Raw genomic sequence first — 23,029 nt, forward strand, 5'->3', positions numbered from 1 at the left:
GGGCGTGAGGCGACGGCGATTTAAATGTATTTGCATGCATTTAAATGACTTAATGGGCTGCGCGCCCAACTTTACCGGCACTTCCCTCTTTACCACTTCATTCGCCCGTCCAAAATCAACGCGAAACAGACATGCTCCATATAAGTCCGATTTGGGTGCTCCAGTTAGCGAGGAGGTAAGTACCGAGCGTCCGACGGCTCTCTGCTTGAGATTGGGGGGGGGGGGGGGGGGAGGCTACACTGCCACTCTGCCTGAGATCAGTGGGGGTAAGGGGGGGGGGGTTTCGCTGCCACTCTGCCTGTGATCAGTGGAGGGGAAGGGGGGAAATCACTCTGCTTGAGATTGGTGGGGAGGGGAAGAGCCGGCGATTGGTTTGGGTGGCGGGGACGTTGGATAAGGGGGTCAATAATGTTGTGGGGGCGGAAAGTCTGTGAGGGCCAGGGGGAGGCAGTATCCGGCCCGGGATGGATGTGGCAAGCAAGCAGCATTCTTTCATTTTTGTATCTGCACATGCGCAGTTGGAGGTGCCGGTCAGAGCTACAGGGTTTTGGATGCGTTAAGCCCCACCCACAGGCTTGTGCAGCACGATTCAGAATCGTTGATATTCTTGCTGGCAGAGTGCATATGGGGGCACCTGAGAACTGGTCGGATCTGAAACACTCCCAGTTTCAAGGAACTACAAAAGGTCGTGAAATGTAGCCCAATCCATCACACAAACCAGCCTTCCCTCCACTGACTCTGTCTACACTTCCCGCTGCCTCGGCAAAGCAGCCAGCATAATTAAGGGCCCCACGAACCCCGGACATCCTCTCTTCCACCTTCTTCCGTCGGGAAAAAGATACAAAAGTCTGAGGTCATGTACCAACCGACTCAAGAACAGCTTCTTCCCTGCTGCTGTCAGACTTTTGAATGGACTTACCTTGCATTAAGTTGATCTTTTTCTATACCCTAGCTATTACTGTAACACGACATTCTGCACTCTCTCGTTTCCTTCTCTATGAATGATATGTTTTGTCTGTATAGCGCAAGAAACAATACTTTTCACTGTATGTTAATACATGTGACAATAATAAATCAAATCAAAATCAAGTCTGCCCAGCACTTAGAATCAAAATGTAAAATAGGACCCATAGTGTTGTGTTCATAAAGAGCAAGGAGTCCTTGCTGATGGAAGAGTCATGAAGGCCTGGAAGCTATAGGCCCCTGGAGAAAATTATGAAGTCACTTGTGGAATAAACTTGCAGATATTTGGAAAATATTCTCACTACTAATTTTTCCTCCTCCTCAATTCTGTTCTCAGTGACTGGAGCTCTACTTGCATTAGCTGTATTTTTATATCACGTTCAAGCATCCATTTGTAATTCTCAGCAGTGAATATCAGTACTGTTTTGACTTTGGAAAGCACCACAGTTACAGCTGATCTGATTCTCATCTGACAGAGATCACTGGTTAAAGGCACCATTTCTCCCTCAGAGTTGGAAGAACCTTCTCTAGTGGATATGTCCTTCTTGTACCCGAGTTCAGTTTTGTTCTGCTATATGCAATCTGTTAACTTGCTGCAGTTTCTTAATGAACTGCATTGTCTTATTCTGTCCAAAGGAGCTGGGTTCTCAGCCCCCTTACAAACAATTCATTGAGTTTTGGGTCAGTGACCAAGGTTAATGGCAAAACAAACAAATAAAATACACATCAAAATCTAAACCACCTATTGAGGAGCTTTAAATGTTTTGTTACCCTCCATCTTCGAACAGGACTTAAACAGTAAAGCACCAGCCAGAGATAAGAGCATTTGTTTATCTCAGTACATCAGTTTTCGATTAGATTCAATTAAAAAAACGATTGAGTCAATATTTTGCTAACTATTTTCATCTCACGTCTCCACTTTTATACCTTTATAATCAGCCTGATATTCATCATCATGTGCTGTTTCTTCTTCTGCTTTGGTTCTTTCAGAATACTGAGTACCAACTGCTGACTCTGATCCTCGATGCTCAGATTGGTACTCCTTGGCACCTCCTTCTGTCTGGATACCTGAAGGGAAAAACATACACCAAAAATTTAAACATTGCTTTATATTTTCTAGCTGTTGTCTGGAATTTCTGAAATAAAAATACCTCGAAATGACTGTCAAGACATTCATTTGCAAAAACTGTCCACTGTTTGAACGACATTAAATCTGTTTGAATTAAAATCACCATTAACACAGCAAACAAATAAATTTCACAGTAATGCATTGTAAATTTGACTAAAACATGACTTTAGGATATGTAAGTTATATATAATCAAAAACTGAGAAAATGTGAACAATTAAATTTTACTGAAAAGGAATAAGACTAATATACTTGCACACAAATACTAATACATGCACAACCACACCAGTCAGTCATGGCCCAGGTAGTAGCACACTTACCTCAGTCAAAAAGTTATGGGTTCAAGCCCCACTCCAGAAACTCCAAAACCTAGTGCAGTACCGAGCTGAAGCCTGTTCTTCTCTCTCGGATTAATGCAGAAAATCCCATGGCAATTTGATGAGGGGCAAGGGCGCTAACCCCAGTGTCCTTGCCAATATTATTCTCCCCATCAACATGATAAAAGCATTATCTGGTCTTTCCCGCCTCCATCACTGGCATACCATATACAAGATGCATTGGACCAACTCACCAAACCTCCTTTGACAGCATCTTCCAAACCACAACCTTTACAGCCTAGAAATACAAGGGCAGCAGACACATGGGATCACCATCTGCAACTTCCCCTCCAAGCAACACACCATCCTGATTTGGAACTATATTGTCATCCTTTCAATGTTGTTGGATCAAAACTTTAAGAGCTCCCTTCCTAAAAGCACAGTAGCTGTACAGATACCAGATGAACTGCAGCGGTTCAAGAAGTCAACTCACCACCATGTTCTCAAGAGCATCAGGGGAACAGTCAGTTTCAGGGCAACAAATGCTGACCAATATTCCACGAATATATGTTTAGGCAACCATTCTCTGCTACCATGTTAGATTTCAGAAAGCCACACAAATGCTAGCACTGGAGCCAATTTTTATGCACTTCTATATGCGTTTAATTACAGAGATACATATTACAAACATGCACCTCCTCACACAACAGCCAGTTTCTGTCCATTTCTTTTTATTGAGGCACGAGCGAATCCCCAGTTAATACCCACCACCTGCAAAATTTAATATACAATTAATACTGATCTCCTTTTTGGCACCCTCCACCTGGTTGACCTTTGAACTGTGCCCAGTGCTTCTCCATGCTCATTCATCTCAGGAGGTGAGACAGTCAGGCCGCTCATTGCAGTATTGGACAAATATTGGACGTGTTGTCTTTCAGGTGAGACACTAACAGAAACCCGGTCTGCCAGCTCAGCTCCTGCAGCATTTTTGAAGAGTAAGAATTTATTCTGGTGTCTTGACCAACATTCCTTCCTCAGCCAACACAACCATAGGAAAAGAGAAATTATCTGCTTTTTTGTCATTTGCTGCTTGTGAAGCTCATGTACAAATTGGCTGTTACATTTGCCTACATAGCACTGATTCTACTTGAAAAGTAATCCAATATTTAGAAAGCACTCTGGGGACATTCTGATATATGTATAATCTTCTGAAGATAAAACTTATGGAGACACAGCTCTTGCACCTTAAATAAAAAAGACCTAGACTAGTCTAAAAAAGATCTGAGTCTAGATAAAATGCTGGCAAGCTATTCAAATGCGAGGGGCCTCACAATCAAACCAATCACTGCCATCACTCAAAGCATGTTGCTACTCTCTATTCTCCAGCTTGGGGTACTGGATAACAAATCAGGATTGGGACCCTCACTAATTTTTCCCCTCTCTGAGTGTGGGCAACAGCCTTTTCTGAAGCCTCACTGCTACATAATTGAGAGCAGCCCACATCCACATTGGCGATCTCCATGACACAGCACCAAACCAGCTGGTGCATTTACTCATTAAGTCACTCAGGAAAAAACAGCAGCAATCATTCTAATGAAATATTCATTTAGTGCTTACACTTTTTGTTGTTTCCCTTCCAATTAATTTTGCATTAACCCTACATTTGATTGAAAAACAAGAATAAATTTGAATATTTCATCTGTTATAACTGAGAACTGCCTCAAAACAATTCATAGAAATTAATTTCTCAAAATCAATGACATACACAGGCAAACTTCGTGACCTACTTAACTACTAATTTAATACAAATTAATCTACTGATAATTCAGTCATTTAGTGTCAAAAAATCAAATTATCCAATAACTTGAATTAAGCAATGCTAACACAGCAAAAATTTAATTATTCCAGTTTGAATTAAGTAGTTTAAAATTAAAAGCAGACTGCCGTGTCAATTTGCCCTGTGATCCGAGTGGAATTGTCATTTTAACATCATTTCATGCCAATTTGTGTATGCTATGGATTTATATCCACTTGGCATTGATTAGCACTAACCAAACTGAGTTCACTTTCAACTTTATAGACAGGAGACTTATCCCAATTTACCATGCTGGATTCAAATCCAGAAAGGACAATGTGGAAGCTGTTGCCATTCAATAATGACTTGAGATTTCTTGACACTTTGCACAATTCACAAATAGAATGTTATGAATCTAAATACCATTTTCTAATAAAATCTAAATTTATGAATTCAACCCCCCCCCACCCCCCCACCAAATAGCCCCCATTTTCCCCATTTTCCTCAAGGTGTGAAATTCAGTGTTTAGTGATTAGGTTTTAGAAAGAAAAATTAGTTACAACCTCCATTTATGTTCAGTAGTTTTGATGCCATTTAGAATGGCAGTAAAATACAAGTGTAAAACAGAAATTAAAATTCCTGTATTTTGTTGGAGAATAAGGGGAAAAAAGTATACGGGCACAGAAAAATATTTATATGAAAATGTTGCAAAGAAAACAGTTGTAATCTTTACAAGGAGAACCAATAACAACTGTTTTGCAGAATATATGGAACAAATGGTAAGATAATATTGAAATAAATAATTCGGCACACTTTCAACTGAGAAGATTGCTCTAATAGACTCTTCACTAATGTAAAATTAATTGTTAATTTCAGCAAACATCATAACACAATAGTATGAGTGAAATGCAATACCATGATCCATTGACTCCTCATGCACTTGCAGATCCTCCATGGGCTTCTCTGCAGTGTCATCTATCTGGTGGTCTGTATCTGTCAAATTCTTTTCTTTAATGAGACAGTGAGAGCTGGTTCTTCCTGCGTAGGCCATCTTTACAGATTCTTCTTCAGCTGGTACTGATAATTCCATTTCTTTTTCTAGGTCAAGCCCAGAGTTCAAACCAAATACGTTTGTTATTTCTTCAGTCCCTGCTGAAGCAGCCTTCATTCCATTACTTTTTGTGGGCCACGGTGAAGTGTACAATACAGTAGCAGCAAGTTTGTCCTGCTGCGTGTGTGAACATGATTTCTCTTTCCCAGTACTGTCACTTGATGCATCCTGCACTTCAGGGAATGGTTTCTCTAAATCATGAAAGAAAAATCATTTCTCATTACTTTATTGCTTGGAAGTCAGTCTACCAACAAGACAAGACCATAAGAATTTAACTTTTTTGTCAAAACTATTTAAAACCAAATTCGAACCAACTTTATTTTGTCAGAAACTATCATTACTCACACAAGTTAACATGTTATAATCACTATCTGGGGACATGGTACAGCAATCTAATGGTAAATCGCTAATACATGCCAACAGTTTTACCAGGTGAGTACTTGGCCTCAGCAATGCTGTTACTGATCTATCCTGGGGAAGATTAAAGCAATTTTAAGAAAAGAAAATCAGAAGATAAGTCACCCAGGCCATCCTTTTTCAAAACCCTTTATTCAATATAAGACTGTAAACGATAGGCAACCATGGTGGCTCAATTTGTAAAGGCTGTAGCTAAACCCTGCAGACTAGAAGGTTCCAGATTCAAATCCTGGTGTATTGTTTGATCCTAGAACACTGGTAGTGGACTGCCAAAATCCATTAACCAACCAAGCTTTCCAAAATTGATCAGCATCTATTGGGAGTGCATGTGAACATTAAGCAAGGAGAGAACTGATTTGATCCTCCTTTTGCCCCCACTACCTCTCAAGCCCGCTTGAAAACACAAATTTAAGCCATTGTTAGGCTTAGATAAATATTAAATTCTCGAACCCAAAAGGAATTTTGTGCTGAACTTTTTATTTTGGCAGGTTTCTTGGATCTTGCATTTAAATCAATTTCATTTGAAATGGTAATCAAGATATTTGCGAGTTGTGAATGTCAAGTGTCAGTTTCAGTACATGTTTCTCTTTCAATGGGCAATTATTCTTTACTGCTATAGGTTGGTTTTGAACCACTTTTTCATATAATTGTTTTTTTCATCAAGTATACCATCAGGCCAGATCTCTGAACTTGGTGTGTTGTATAATGCCCTCAACAACATCCTCTGAGCTTAATCAAGTAAAACAACAGACAAGTTTGTCGTGAATGGCTGTAGATAATGGCAATGAAATTTGTATGCATGTTTACTTAAGTAAAATTGGATGATGGGTTTGTGATCCTCTGCTTTTTCTGAATTCCAAGCTATTAGAGGAGCTCTACAATGTAAGCTCAGGTTAGGTACACTATGAGAGAAGACCTAACAAATCAAAATATATTGTTGGAGACCATTTGTCGTGCTGTGTTACTAACCAACAAAATACGTTAAGTTCTATGGCTACAGAACCACTGCTATTTCTCCAAAAGGCAAACATTTAGGATTTCTGGTTCTTTGCACAAGACAAATTGCTAACTTTATGTTTCATTAATCAGTAAATAGATATTGTATAATTCTGATCTCTGATTTGATGTTAGTTTCTAAGCAGATTAAATCAAAAATGTAAATTGAATACTGAAAAGATTACTTAAGACCAATTGGCTTAGATGATTTGAGAGTTAGAAAAGTGCAAATGCTGAAAATCTGGAATGGAAACAAAAATAATAAAATAAACATCAGGCCAATTAGCATCTGAAAAGAGAAAAGATCGTCAACATTTGACATGTCAGCTACGACTCTCACCAACTTTTACACCATTGAAACATTCTTTCTAGTTGTATCACAGCTTGGTATGGCTCCTGCTCTGCCCAAGACCGCAAGAAACTACAAAATGTCGTGAATGAAACCCAGTCCATCACGCAAACCAGCCTCCCATCCATTGACTCTGTCTACACTTCCCACTGCCTCAGAAAAGCAGCCAGCATAATTAAGGACCCCATGCTCCCCGAACATACTCTCTCCCACCTTCTTCCGTCGGGAAAAAGATGCAAAAGTCTGAGGTCACATACCAACCCACTCAAAAACAGCTTCTTCCCTGCTGCCATCAGACATTTGAATGGACCTACCTTGCACTAAGTTGATCTTTCTCTACACCCTAGCTATGACTATAACACTCCATTCTGCACTCTCTCCTTTCTTTCTCTATGAATGGTATGCTTTGTCTGTACAGCATGCAAGAAACAATACTTTTTACTCTATACTAATACATGTGACAATAATAAATCAATCAAATCAAATCAAACATTTCAGGTGATTTTTTAAACAGAATTCTGCCCAAGTTCTGAAAAAGTGTCATCAATCTATCCTCATTTTGCTGGTGTTTCTAGACTAGTTTTATATATCCTACATTTTGCAATTTTATTTTACATATCACATGTTCTGTGATTCAGAACTTAGTTGCAATTACTCAAGTATCCCAGATTCCTATGAATAGGTTACTCAACAACTCACTTTGGGGAGATGGTGGCATAGTAGTAACATTACTGAAATAGTAATCCAGAGGCCCAGACTAATGGTTTGAGGATATGCTTTCAATCCCATCACAACAGCTGATGGAATTTAAATTTAATTAATAGATCTGGAATATAAAGCTGGTCTCAGTAATCATGACCACAAAACAATCATTTATTGTTGTAAAAACCCTTCTAGTTCACCTACGTTGCTTAGGGAAGGAAATCTACTGGCCTGGTCTACATGTGACTCCAAATCCACAACAACATAGTTGACTCTTAACTGTCCTCTGAAATGTTCAATTCAAGGGCAATTAGAGTTAGAGTCATAGATCTTTCAGCACAGAAAAAGGCCTTTTGGCCCATCATGCCAGCCATCAAGAACCTATCTATTTGAATCCCAATTTCCAGCACTTGATCCGCAGCCTTGTATGTTATGGTGTTGGGCAACAAATACTGACTTTGCCAGCGATGCCCACATCCCATGAAAGATTAAAGAAAAATAAATAACGTGCAGTGCTCAGTTATGAACCTGTGTTCATTCTATATTATTTGGTAGAAAATCTAGACATCATCTTTGCAATAGCAACTGGTGAAGAGGAATGTTTCTCAGTTGCAATGCATTATTAGGGGGAAAACTAAAAACAACATTTCCCCAATTTTGGCATAGGGTTGCTTTTTTGGATTGGATGAACGTACATCAACAGTAGCATTCTGATAGTTATACTCCCAATAATTACCATTGTGAGAGAGAATGAAACAAGAGTACAACAAAGTGAAATGACATGAAATTCAATTTTCCTCTATTCGATTTAGAAGAAAGTTAATTCAGTCAATATATAAAAGTAAATCAGAATTTTTGCTTAAAAATCCATTTGTAAAAATAATTAGGTAAACCAAACAAGTTATATTCACCAAAGCCAAGCAGGCTAAGTCAGAAAATCGTCCAACAGGATTTTCACTCTAGCCAAGGTGTATCTCATGTGAGACCAGGTTAATTAATCCAGGCCTTAATTATCTCAGAGCTGGTTTACATTTGTCATCTAATCCACAGATAAGTCTGCAATAAGCAACAAATCTTACTGGCATGTACTATTACTTAAATATCGATGCACAAAAGCTGTCTTGTATTTTGGTCACTAAGAACATAAGAACTAGGAACAGGAGTAGGCAATTCAGCCCCTCAAGCCATTTAATACGATCATGGATGATCTTGTCTCAGCTTGAACTCCAATTTCCTGTCCGTTCTCCATAACCCTTCAACCCATTACTAATCTAAAATCTGTCTATCTCCTCCTTATATTTACTCAATGTCCCAGCATCCACACTGAGGTAGTGGTTCACTTTGAGAGAAATAATTTCTCCTCATCTTAGTTTTAGGATAAGGGGTAGAAGATTTAAAACAATGACCTCTCATTCCAGATTGTCCCACAAGAAACAAAAACACCCTCTCTATATTTACTGTCAATCCCCTTTAGTATCTTATATACCTCAATTAGCTCTCCACACATTCTTGTAAACTCTAGATATTAGAGGTCTAAACTGTTCAATCTCTCTTTATATGACAAACCCCTCATATATTTACAGGCTGAACAAAAATAGAACAGTATAAGTTGGTTCAAAACAATGGGTGGTGCTGTCCCTGTGCCCCACTATGTGGGTGTGAAACCTTCATTCTTGTTGCTTTACTTGTGGCTTAAGGAATGTTAAATACTTATCAGATATGCCCCAGTAGTCTGTCAATCCACCCTCCTTTAACAATCTTGGTGAGAAATTGCACTATTACACCAGTATGAAAATCAGGATGTAACTTCTAGATTTTCAAAAAAAAGTTTCTGACAACTTGAATAAATCATTTAGACAGTTTCCAGAAATAGAGCTCCTGCAGCTCCCCATACCACAGCCACTTAGCTGCAGGGAAGCACAAGTGATTGTAATAAATAAAACTGAAATAAAACTTTATATTTCAAAAATATTGTTTTGTTTCTTTAGTCATTCTTGCATGAAACTGCAGAACGGCTTATCAATCTGCTTTCACACATTCGCCAGCTAGTATGGAGCAACATGATGCAATGGAGATCTATCTGTTAACAAGATTCCCATAGCAAAGATGGGAAATAAATCTCAATACCAATTTATTTTGTAACGGTGATAACATAAAATTAATGAGCATTTAGAACTGTGCGTTAAAAGTGGGTTTTGTTGATCATTGTCTTGAATTACTGATACTGTCTTGAGGCAGGACTGGTGTGTCCAACTTGCACTCCATTATTTCTCTTTAATCTAAGTGCTATGATGCCAAATGGTTTATCCAAATTAAAATAATAAATTGATTGCAAAATTAAATTTCTAATTAACTGACTCGTCTTTGAATCAGCTAATTAATGTAGACTTTTTCAAATTCTTGGTTGTCTCTAAGCTTACCAAAGCATGATGACACTGTCATTAACGTGTTGGTTTTTGTGTGTTAACTGCAAATAACACAGATATTTTTGATTTTGAGTTCGTTCATCTTAATTAATCCCAGCATCAACATACAGATCTTATTCAACTGGATACTTTTAGAACATGTCTCAGCTTTTCATTACTGACAAAGAACTGACTTTGATAAGGGACTATTTGTCCTCAAAGTCCCAGTACCGAATACTATACTATTAAGTAAAGCAACAAGTAATGTAATTATCCAAAGATGTGCGGGTTAGGTTGATTGGCCATGCTAAAATTGCCCCTTAGTGTCCTGGGATGCGTAGATTAGAGGGATTAGCGGGTAAGATATGTAGGGATATGGGGGTAGGGCCTGGGTGGGATTGTGGTCGGTGCAGACTCGATGGGCCGAATGGCCTCTTTCTGTACTGTAGGGTTTCTATGATTTCTATGATGATCAACCATACTGATGTTTGCTTTTTGGAATCTATAACATGTTTCCAAATATAATCCTGGAAAGTGTCATAATTGCCGAATTAAAATTAAAATCCAACAGTACTAATGGGCTGTCTATAATCATTCTGTAATATTCCTCTTAAGAACTGTAATGTCAAGGCTCGTCTGCAAGTCATGATGGTTAGCTTCATTGAAAACTTACAATTTGTCAATGTTGAGGATGTATTTTTGTGAAATTGCATGCAGCTCACTCTAAAAGGAGGGAAGCTTTATAGATGGAAGAAGGCCCACATGCCAACTCATACAGGTCATTGCCAGGACAAATATTTCATGCTCGTGAAAGATAAAACAGTTAAACTAATTATATGCACCAATATATTGAAGTCTGTTTGATTTAATGCTTGCTTGTTTTTCAATGTCATAATCTGTTAACACCTTTGTGTAAGAGTGATGGTAGTGATAAGATGGAGACCGTAGGACTTTGGCATTTGTTTGCAGAAAGACAGGATAAGATGAATGTGAAACTGCAGAATTGCAGAACTTGCGAAGATTCACATTTCTGTTAATAGCTCATGCCTGGAAAAACAGGGGAAGCACCTGTAAATGACCATGTGTTGGGACATGGACGATCAATTACCTCAACTTGATGCAATCAAACTGGCGAGGACAAACTAAACCTTAATATGGCACGGCATGGGGATAAAAGAGCCATAAGACATCGTTGACACACATCTAGAAGACAGACTACAATCAACAGGATGCTGAAAGAAGAGAAGACTGTGTCCCAGAGAGCTCAGAATTAGGAACCATTGGAGCTCAGTCTCACTTCATATCTGTTGCTGTTAAGTATTAACTTTGTATTTCTTTGCGAGTCTAAATAAACTCTCCGGCTTGATTAAAGAACATGAGTCCACATCTTGTAAGTCAGAACTCAAGAACCACCCTGAGTCAGTCTTGTGACACAGATGATCATATCTGAGGGTTTCTCTCACTATGATTCTTACATTGCTGAATATTCAAATTTAGTAATCAGTTCAGTATATTTTTGTTCTTCCAAGGCTGTAAATAAGCTGATGAAACATCCATGAGTTCAATACAAGAATGATCATTCTTTGATTTTTTCACTCCTCTGATGGAGGGGTGAAGGTAGGATGATCTGGCCTCTACCTCACTCCAAAGATGTGCAGTTCAGGTTGATTGGCTTATTGTCAGGGGGATTAGCAGGGTAAATGAGGGTTACAGGAATAGGGCCTGGGTGGGATTGTGGTAGGTATGGTCTCGAGAGGCCAGATGGCCGCCTTCTGTACTGTAGGGATTCTATGATTCATTCATGGGTCAAAGTTTGGTTGTGGGAGGAATGGATTTGAATTCATGGGACGTTGGCACCAGTATTGGGGAAGATGGGACCTGTTCAGATGGGATGGTCTTCATCTGAATCGTGCTGGGACCAGAGTCCTGGCGAATCGTATAACCAGGGCTGTAAATAGGGCTTTAAACTAAATAGTGGGGGGGGGGGGGGGGGGGGGGGGGGGGGGGGTTCAGGGGTATGGGGAATTACAAAATCAAAGGTAAAGGAGAGGGTACGAGTGCAGGTTTATGATGAGGACATTCATCTAGTTAAAGGAGTCAAGGGCTCAGGCAGAGTAAAAAAGGTGACAAACACAAGAAGGGAGGTGGTCAACGCAGTGCAAGGAGATGGTCTGGGGAAGGATAACCAGTTTGTGACAGGTAGGGACAGAGCGTGCAATCAAAAGAATGCACTAACAAATCGGGTCCATATAAAGGCTAGCATAAAGACACTTTACCTGAATGCACGTAGCATTCGAAACAAAGTGAATGAGTTGATGGCACAAATCAGTACAAATGGGAATGATCTAGTGGCCATTACAGAAACGTGGTTGCAGGGTGACCAGGACTGGAAACTGAATATCCAGGGGTATCAGACATTTCGGAAGGATAGACAGGAAGGAAAAGGAGGTGGGGTAGCTCTGTTAATTAAAGATAACATCAGGGCAGTAGTGAGAGACGATATAGGCTCTAAGGAGCATAATGTGGAATCGTTGTGGGTGGAGATAAGGAATAGTAAGGGGAGAAAGTCACTGGTGGGCGTGGTCTATAGGCCCCCAAATAATAACTTTGAGGTGGGTCGGGCTATATACAAGCAAATAATGGATGCGTGCAAAAACAGAACAGCAATAATCATGGGGGATTTTAACCTGCATATTGATTGGTTGACTCAAGTCGGACGCGGTGGACTTGAGGAAGAGTTCTTAGAATGCTGTCGGTATAGTTTCCTCGAACAGTATGTTACAGAACCTACGAGGGAGCGAGTTATCTTGGATCTGGTCCTGTGTAATGAGACAGGTAAAATTAATGATCTACTTGTGAGGGATGCTCTTGGAATGAGTGATCACAATATGGTTGAATTTCTAATACAAATGGAGGGTGAGAAAGTAGGGTCCCAAACCAGTGTCCTCTGCTTGAACAGAGGAGAGTACAATAGGATGAGGGCAGAATTGGCTAATGTAGACTGGGAGCGCAGACTAGTTGGTAGGACAGCTGAGCAACAGGTGGCGGATTTTTAAGGAGATTTTTCTCAGTACTCAGCAAAAATATATTCCTGTGATAAAGGAGGAATGTAAGAAAAGGGATAACCAGCCGTGGATAACTAAGGAAATAAAGGAGAGTCTTAAATTAAAAACCGATGCGTACAGAGTGGTCAAAACTAGTGGGGAATTGGAAGATTGGGAAAGCTTTAAAAAACAACAAAGAACTACTAAGAAAGCGATAAAGAAAGGAAAGATAGATTATGAAACTAAACTAGCACAAAATATAAAAACTGATAGTAAAAGTTTTTACAAATATATAAAAAGGAAAAGAGTAGCTAAAGTAAATGTTGGACCCTTAGAAGACAAGAAGGGGGATTTAATAATGGGAAACGAGGAAATGGCCGAGGCCTTAAACAAGTTTTTTGTGTTGGTCTTCACGGTAGAGGACACAAACAGCTTACCGAAAATTGACGGTCGTGGGACTGTAGGGGGTGAGGTCCTTAAAACGATTACTATTACTAAAGAGGTAGTGCTTGGTAGGCTAATGGGACTAAAGGTAGACAAGTCCCCAGGCCCGGATGGAATGCATCCCAGGGTACTGAAAGAAATGGCAGAAGTAATAGCAGATGCATTGATTGTAATTTATCAAAATTCGCTGGACTCTGGGGAAGTGCCGGCTGATTGGAAAACAGCTAATGTGACGCCACTGTTTAAAAAAGGAGGTAGACAAAAGGCGGGTAACTACAGGCCGGTTAGCTTAACGTCCATAGTTGGGAAATTGCTGGAATCCATCATTAAAGAAGAAATAGCAGGACACCTGGAAAAAAATGGTTCGATCAAGCAGACGCAGCATGGATTCATGAAGGGAAAGTCGTGTTTGACGAATTTACTGGATTTTTACGAAGATTTTTACGAAGGATTTTACGAAGAAGGGCGGCACGGTAGCACAGTGGTTAGCACTGCTGCTTCACAGCTCCAGGGATCTGGATTCGATTCCCGGCTTGGGTCACTGCCTGTGTGGAGTTTGCACATTCTCCTCGTGTCTGCGTGGGTTTCCTCCGGGTGCTCCGGTTTCCTCCCACAGTCCAAAGATGTGCGAGTTAGGTTGATTGGCCAGGTTAAAAATTGCCCCTTAGAGTCCTGAGATGCGTTGGTTAGAGGGATTAGCGGGTAAATATGTGGGGGTAGGGCCTGGGTGGGATTGTGGTCGGTGCAGACTCGATGGGCCGAATGGCCTCCTTCTGCACTCTAGGGTTTCTATGAATACTATGTAACGAGTGCGGTTGACAAAGGGGAACCAGTGGATGTGGTGTTTTTGGATTTTCAGAAGGCGATTGATAAGGTGCCTCGCAAAAGGTTGCTGCAGAAGATTAAGGTACATGGAGTTGGGGGTAAAGTGTTAGCGTGGATTGAGGATTGGCTATCTAACAGGAAGCAGAGAGTTGGAATAAATGGGTGCTTTTCTGGTTGGCAGTTGGTGACTAGTGGTGTGCCGCAGGGATCGGTGCTGGGGCCTCAACTGTTTACCATATACATAGACGATCTGGAGGAGGGGACCGAGAGTAGGGTAACAAAGTTTGCAGATGACACAAAGATGAGTGGGAAAGCAAATTGCGTGGAGGATGCGGAAAGTCTGCAGAGAGATTTGGATAGGCTAAGTGAGTGGGCGAGGATCTGGCAGATGGAGTATTACGTTGACAAGTGTGAGGCTATCCACTTTGGAAGGAATAATAGTAAAATGGATTATTATTTAAATGGTGAAAAATTACAACATGCTACTGTGCAGAGGGACCTGGGGGTCCTTGTACATGAATCGCAAAAACTCAGTTTGCAGTTGCAGCAGGTGATCAAGAAGGCAAATGGAATGTTGGCCTTTATCGCGAAGGGGATGGAGTATAAAAGCAGGGAGGTCTTGCTGCAATTGTACAAGGTACTGGTGACGCCGCAACTAGAGTAGTGTGTGCAATTTTGGTCCCCTTATTTGCGAAAGGATATATTGGCCTTGGAGGGAGTACAGAGAAGGTTCACCAGGTTGATACCGGAGATGAGGGGGTTAGCTTATGAGGAGAGATTGAGTAGATTGGGTCTGTACTCGTTGGAGTTTAGAAGGCTGAGGGGAGATCTTACAGAGACATATAAGATAGTGAAGGGGCTAGACAGGGTAGAGGCAGAGAGATTCTTTCCACTTAGAAAGGAAACAAGAACTAGAGGACACAGCCTCAAAATAAGGGGGAGTCAGTTTAGAACAGAGTTGAGGAGGAACTTCTTCTCTCAGAGGGTAGTGAATCTCTGGAATTCTCTGCCCATTGAAGCAGTGGAGGCTACCTCGTTAAATATGTTTAAGTCACAGGTAGATAGATTTCTGATCAATAAGGAAATTAAGGGTTATGGGGAACGGGCAGGTAAGTGGAACTAAACCACTATCAGATCAGCCATGATCTTATTGAATGGCGGGGCAGGCTCGAGGGGCTAGATGGCCTACTCCTGCTCCTATTTCTTATGTTCTTATTCACATGTACTAAAGGCAAGAGAAAGGGCTTTCCTTTTATTGGTGATTAGGGTTTGGAATTCAATAGGCTGGTAGGGTGTTCAAGACAGATTCAATAGACTTCAGAAATGAATTGGATAAATATTTGAACAAAGACTTGCAGAGATATGGGGAAAGAGTAAGAGCAAGAGCATGGGGCCAATTTGATTGATCTTCAAAGAAACCAGCACAGACCCAATGGACCGAGTGCTCTCTTTCTGTGCTGCATAATTCAATCATAAAGGTACAAGATTATTTGGGATCTTTCTCACAATCACAAAGCAACCCAGATCCAAGCATTGCACACCTTGCCAAAGAATCATCTTCAGCCCAAACATTTTCAAGTTACAACAAATTTTCAAGCTACAACCAATTGCAAGCTGCATGCTCATTGACGCACATATTTTGAAAAACGGGGTTTAAACAATTGTCACAGCCCTTCATCTTAGAGCGCTTCCTTCTGTACGGACTTCTTTCTTCTCCAAGGGTAAATATATTGGAGAGGCATGCGATCAGCAGGAACCTTCTCATCTGAAACTCCTAACTCGCTTTGAGGAAATTATTTTCCAAATAGTTAAACTGATGCAGTTGCGGCATTTTAAGATGGTTTTGCAGACTAAGGACACCTTACATCTCCAGGCTAGAATTTTTTGTGCTTCCGCAGATGTTCGCAAGCTGTCTTTCCAGCCATAGTCCTAATGACTGCTAAACTAAAATCAAATAGCATATGGTGGCACTTGCTCTACCTGTTTAAATACTAGCACAAAAATACCCACTTTGAGGGATTTAATTTGGACTTTGTAAAGGAGATATTTGGTGAAGCAGATAGTAAAACTGACAAATAGCAAAGGAAAGTAGCAGCAGATGATGAGGTGGCTTTCATTTACTAGAATGCTTCCAGGGTTGAGGGATTCCTGTTTGTTACAATTCTAGTTGGCATTACTACTGAATAGGAAAATTCCAGAATGGAACCCTGGCTCAAAAAATCATAACTTTTCCCTTTTTTAGAGAACATGGAGGAACAGAGTCACAGGACCACTAATTAGTTTTAACAAGAAAAAAAACATTTATTAAACATGAAAAGTTTGATTATGATACAATAATCCTGTACTTCCCCCTTAGTTTCACAAATGCATACAGTTTTCAAAAATAACACTCCACTCTGGACCAATGGCCAATGCCACTCAACAGGTCTTCCATGGATTTCTCCTCAAATTCCCTCAGATGATTGTCACAAGTGTTTCAAAACTCCACTCAAAAATATATGCTTTAAAATCTTCTTTCAAACAAAGCTTTCCATCAGCTGTTTGCATTAAAATTCCACTCCAGGTTTTTCAACCATCCTTTCAAACAAAGCTTCTGCTTCACATTTAACAAGGAATCCAGCACCAGGTATTCCACCTCCTTTCAGGCTTCCTTTATCTTGAAATGCAACATGCAAACAGAATTCTACACAAACTCAAGTTTCAGTCCCCAGCAGAATATTATTGGTTCAAACACTGGAAATAAACTTTATGATTGTTTCATATACATGGCATGTCTGTAGCCAATCTCATCAGCTTTTCTCTTCCCAGGTCTGTCATTGACTTCTATAAACAGTACTCTGTTCTAAAGGTGGTTCCTCTTTGTTCCTTTAACTTCAGACTTCTTGGAAACTTCTCTTCATTTCCCTAGTTTCTTTAACTAACTGTTCTTTAAGTTTCATGCACTTCTTTTCTTAACTATAACTCCATTGTATGGCTTTTGTGATGAAACTGTGCCTTTAAGAAATGTATGTGCGTCATGTTTCTTGTGTAGAGCTTTTTGTAAGGAGTCAGTTTGGTGACGCTTTGTCAATAACTGGCAGCCCATGTTGATAATGCAGAAGCACACCTGACCCTAATTGCTGGGATGTTTGTTTTAATCTGGACTGATGCAGTGTTGTTATTTAATGTTTCCCCCTGGGGTTGACTGACAGGAAAGTCATGTGGCTGGGCAGGGCTAGGCTCACTGAGAGACACAAGTTCAGTTGCTGCTTGGGCTCTTCAGAAAGAAATAGCTCTCTGTCCCTTTCTTTCTCTCTCTCTGGAGATTGGAGGCTGGAACTTGCCAGAAAATAGTCTCTTTCTTTCTCTGCTATTTGAAAATGCATCTTTCTTTGGAGATTGCTGTATGGGAGACACAAGACAGGTGTCTTTCTGTATCTCTGTCCAGAGGGGTTAAAGGCTGGAAATCTAGCATCCACGTAAGCCTATGTTTTTGTTTGTGGAACTGGTTCTGAAGAAGGATGTATGTCTGTGAGGATATTGCTTAAAATGGAACTCTAGAGATAGCTGGTTTTAAGAATTATATCTTGTCATGTTTAAGTATTTCAATTGGTAGTTATGTGAATTCTTTTGGTTATATTTTAACTATGTTGTTAAATAAAGCTTGCTTTAATAAAAGCTTCCTAGTGGGTTAACAGAATCACACCTGGAGCAAAATACCTTATGATATCATACTGCCAAAATCAGAAAATGTTGGTATCTAGGTTAACTTCATAATATATCGTGGAGTTTCTGATCGGGTCCCTAACAAAATGGGGTTCGTCCAGGATTAACTCCTTGTTTAGCTTAGGATCATTGGACTCCAAGACAGTGAGAGGTGAGTATTCTCTTTAAGAGTGTTCTCTTTTCAGGTGTTACATTCGGTTAGTTTAAATAGAGAGTGCCTTGTGGAATAATGGCTCTTTCAGTTGCTAAAAAAGTTTCCTGGATCTGGAAGAAGTCACTTGGAGTGGTTTACAAAAGATGGTTAAAGCTGCAGTTGACTTTACCTGAAGATAGAGGGAGTTACAGTGATAGCTCAGCATTTGAAATTGCCAGAAATACAATCGGAATCATTGGAAATCGTTAGAATTCAATTACAAATAAAACAGCTTGAATTAGGGACAATGGCAAGTGAAAAAGAGAGAGAGTGGGGCAAAAGCAAAATAAAGAAATGCAATCGCACAGTACAAAGAACAAAATAATTAAAACAGCTTGAACATGAAAAGTTTGAATTGTGATTAAGAGCAGAGGAAAAAGAGAGGAAAGGGAAAGAGAGATTTTTTGAACGTCAGAAACTGGAACTGAAAATTAAAGTCTACTTAAAATGGCAGATGTAAGCGTAAAAGAGCAAAACACGTTATGCTTGCACTAATGCCAAAATCAAAAAATGTTGGGGTCTAAGTTAACTTCATAACATACCGAGGAGTTTCTGATCTGGTCCATAACAACTTTCTTCTGGCAAAGCTGAGAAAGCTGTTCCCTCTCTTGACTTCTAAAACCAACTATGAATTCAGCTAAAACAAAACTCAAAAAGCGTTCCTACCCTAACGGTGACTCGGGTTACTAAGCAACATTTTTATACTTCTGCCAGCTTATTTACTTTTCACACCCTAACCCTCGCTAATTACAGTTTTAGCTGAAACACCTTTGGCTGGCATGAATTTAACTGTTAGGTTTACCCTTCCTTACACAGCAACACTAAATTAAACACAATTAAGGAAGATACAATTAATAGAAGATGCCGCTGTCTACATCAACGGGGATGAAGTAGAAGTTGTCGAGAGCTTCAGGTTTCTAGATATCCAGATCACCTCTACTGGTCCCTCTACACCGACGCTATAGTTAAGAAAGTCCACCAACACTTTTAGTTTCTCAGGAGGCTAAGGAAACTCGACATGTTCGCTACAACTCTCACCAATTTTTACAAATGCACCATAGAAAGCATCCTTTCCGGATGTATCACAGCTTGGTGTGGCTTCTGCTCTGACCAAGACCACAAGAAACTGCAAAGGGTTGTGAGCGTAGCCCAGTGTACCATGCAAACCAGCCTCCCTTCCATTGACTCCGTCTACACTTCCCACTGCCTCGGAAAAACAGCCAGCATAATCAAGGAACCCACACACCTCAGACATACTCTCTCCCATCTTCTCCATCGGGAAAACGATACAAAAGTCTGAGATCATGTACTGACCGACTCAAGAACAGCTTCTTCTCTGCTGCCATCAGACTTGATCTTTCTCTACACCCTAGCGATGACAGTAGCACTACATTCTGCACCCTCTTCCTTCCTTCTCCCCTATGTACTCTGTGAAGGGTATGCTTCGCCTGTACAGTGCACAAGAAAGAATACTTTTCACTGTATACCAATATGTGTGACAATAATAAATCAAATCAAGTGAGAAACTTATTTTCTTGCTCAATTAATTATTAGGATTTGCAATGCATTATCTGATGGGGTGATTAAAACAGATTCAAGAGTATCCTTGCAATTTTTTTGTTCAAATATTTATCCAATTCCTTTTTGAAGGCTATGGGAAAAGTGTCAGAGAGTGGGGCCAATTGGATTGATCTTCTAAGAAGCCAGCACAAACTCGATGAGCAGAATGGTTTATCAGAATATTGCCTGGTTTGGATGGTCTTAGCTATGAGGAGAGATTGGACAAACTTAGAAATAGAGGAACAGTAGTAGGCCATTCAGCCCTTCGAGCCCACTCCGCCATTCAATAAGATCATGGCTGATCTGTGGCCTAATTCCCTACCCATATCTCTTGATATCCCTGCTCAATAACAAAATGTTCATCTCAGACTTAACAATTGAACTAACATCCGTCGCAGTTTGAGGGAGAGAGCTACAAGCCTCCACCACTCTAGATGTGTAAAAGTGTTTTCTAACATCTCTCCTGAACAGCTTGACTCTTATTTTTAGATTACAGTCCCTGGGCTTCGTGAAAACAGTTTATCCTTATCCATCCTGTCCTTCTCTCTAAATATTTTGTAGACTTCTATCAGATCATCCCTCAAACTGCTGGATTTGGGAGAATAAAGGTCTAATTTATCTAATCTCGCCTCGTAACTTAACCTCTGAAGTCCAGGTATCATTCCTGTAAACCTGCATTGAACTTCCTCCAGGGCCAAAACATCCTTCCTAAGGTGTGGTGCCCATACCTGCTCACAGTATTCTAAGTGGGGTCTAACTAGGGTTTTGTACAATATCTGCATCCCTATACTCCGTTAGATACGAAGGCCAGCATTCCGTTGGTCTTCTTGACAATTTTCTGCACCCATTCATGGCATTTTAATGAACTACATACCTGAACCCCCAAATTTTAGTGGACATCCACTGAGTTTAACTTTGTGCCTTCTAAACAAAATACCCTGATCTATCCTTTTTAGATCCGAAATAGATAATCTCACATTTGATTATATTAAAATCCATTTGCTACAGCTTGGCACATTCACCCAATCTATTAATATCCTATTGTACTTTTATGCAGTCCTCATCACTATCTACAATGCTGACCAATTTTGTGTCGTCCGCAAATTTGGACGTTTGACTTTTTATGCCATTATCTAAGTTGTTAATGAATATTGTAAATAATTGAGGCCCCAAGACAGATCCTAGTGGGACACCACTAATCACATCCTCCCAATTTGAGTACTTGCCCATTACTACAACTCCCTGCTTCCTGTTACTCAAATAATTTCCTCTCCATGTCAGCAATCCACCTTCAATTCCATGGGCTTACACCTTAGCTAACAGTTTCTTGTGCGGGACTTTATCAAAAGCCTTCTGGAAGTTGACATCCATCGACTTGCCTCTGTCCATCGTCTTTGTCATCTCTTCAAAGAATTCTATGAGATTTGTCAGGCATGAATCCATGCTGACTCTCCCCAATTAACTGAAATTTCTCGAGGTGATCAGTTACTCTATCCTTGATTAATGACTCCAACAATTTCCCCACCACAGATGTTAGGCTATGATCCTGTGATCCCCTGGTTTCCCTCTGTCACCCTCCTTAAAGAGCGGAGTGACGTGAGCCAATTTTCAGTCCAGGAGTACGACTCCTGAATATAGGGAACTCTGAACGATTATAATTAGGGCACTGGCACGGTGTTCTCCTCCCTCCAACATTTAACGCTATTCAGAAGCAGATGGTGCCCGCGAGAAGGAAAAGCTGTTTCACAAAAGAAACAGCCATGGATTTCTAAGAATGTAAGAGACAGCATAAAATTAAAACAAAGGGCATATAACAATACAAAGAATAGTACAGATCTCACAGAATGGGACAAGTACAAAGACTAACTAAATGGATGGAAACCATCAGGTCCTGGGGTTTTGTCTCTTAGTTCCATTAGTTTCCCCATTATTGATAATTCACTTGAGCTAATTCTATTTAGGCCCTGTCACAGATCCTCCGTTAATTTCCTTGCAAATTCCGGCAAGCTATCCTCCTTTTCTACTGTGAATACTGAAACAAAATACTTGTTCAGCAAGTCTGCCATTTCCCCATGATCACTGACAACATTTCCACCCTGTGTTCAGTGGGCCAATAGTGCTTTTAACCAGTCGCTTCTCCTTTATATAACTATAAAATCTCTTCTCGTCATTTATGTCCCTTGCAGATCTCCTTTCATAATCCCTTTTTGTCACTCTTACAAGCCGCTTTATAGCCCTTTGTCAGTCTTTGTACTTGTCCCATTCTGAGAGATCTGTACTATTCTTTGCATTCTTATAAGTCCTTTCTTTTAGTTTTATGCTGTCCCTTACATCCTTAAAAGTCCATGGCTGTTTCTTTTGAGACACAAAGCTTTTCCTTCTCATGGGCACAAACTGCTCCTGAATAGCATCAAATGTTTCTTTGAATACCTTCCATTAATCCGCCGATGTTCTACTTATGAGCATAGTTTCCCACTCTATTGTGGACAGTCTCTACCTCATCTCATTAAAGTCCATCTTGCTTAAATCCAAAACTTTAGAGTCTGATCTTTGCTCATTTCTTACAAATATACACTAAACTTGATCATATTATGATCACTGTTTGACAAGTGCTCACAAGCAACTAGGTCACTAATTAAATCAGGTTCATTGATCAGTACTAGATCCAGTAATGCTCGACTCCCTTGTCGCATCCAAGACATGCTGCTTTAGGAAACTATCCCAGACACACTCCAGAAATTCATAACCTTCCTGGCAGGTACTTGTCTGTCCTACCCAGTCCATGTTAAGATTAAAATTACCCATTAGCACTACTCTGCTTTTACTACATAGTTGCCTAATTTCAGCATTTATACCGTCTAGCATTTCTGAGCTACTACCGGGTGGTCTATAATAACACCTATTGTGATTTTGGTTCCTTCAAGGTTCCTCAGTTCTACCCATAGGGTCTCTACTGGATGTTTTCCCCTTATTACATCCTCCCTCACCATAGAAGTGATTCTGTTATTGATCAGAATTGCTACTCCACTCCTCTGATGTTTTCTCTATTCCTTCTGTATACCATATAACCTGGTAT

At 40.1% G+C, this 23,029-nt stretch overlaps 1 protein-coding gene across 6 annotated transcripts in view; it reads right to left on the bottom strand.

Annotated features, from left to right (window-relative positions):
• LOC144492665 (uncharacterized) overlaps positions 1-23,029 on the bottom strand; it is a 76,645-nt gene that overhangs the window by 14,415 nt on the left and 39,201 nt on the right. For all 6 annotated transcript variants that reach the window (XM_078210955.1, XM_078210953.1, XM_078210951.1 and 3 more), the window contains exons 11-12: positions 5,118-5,504; positions 1,891-2,031 (exon numbers count right to left, since the gene is read on the bottom strand). In XM_078210955.1, coding sequence (XP_078067081.1) covers positions 1,891-2,031; positions 5,118-5,504 — 528 coding nt within the window. The remainder of the gene's footprint in view (positions 1-1,890; positions 2,032-5,117; positions 5,505-23,029) is intronic.

The sequence above is a fragment of the Mustelus asterias genome, chromosome 4, assembly GCF_964213995.1.
Source record: "Mustelus asterias chromosome 4, sMusAst1.hap1.1, whole genome shotgun sequence".
Classification (NCBI taxonomy): Eukaryota; Metazoa; Chordata; class Chondrichthyes; order Carcharhiniformes; family Triakidae; genus Mustelus; species Mustelus asterias.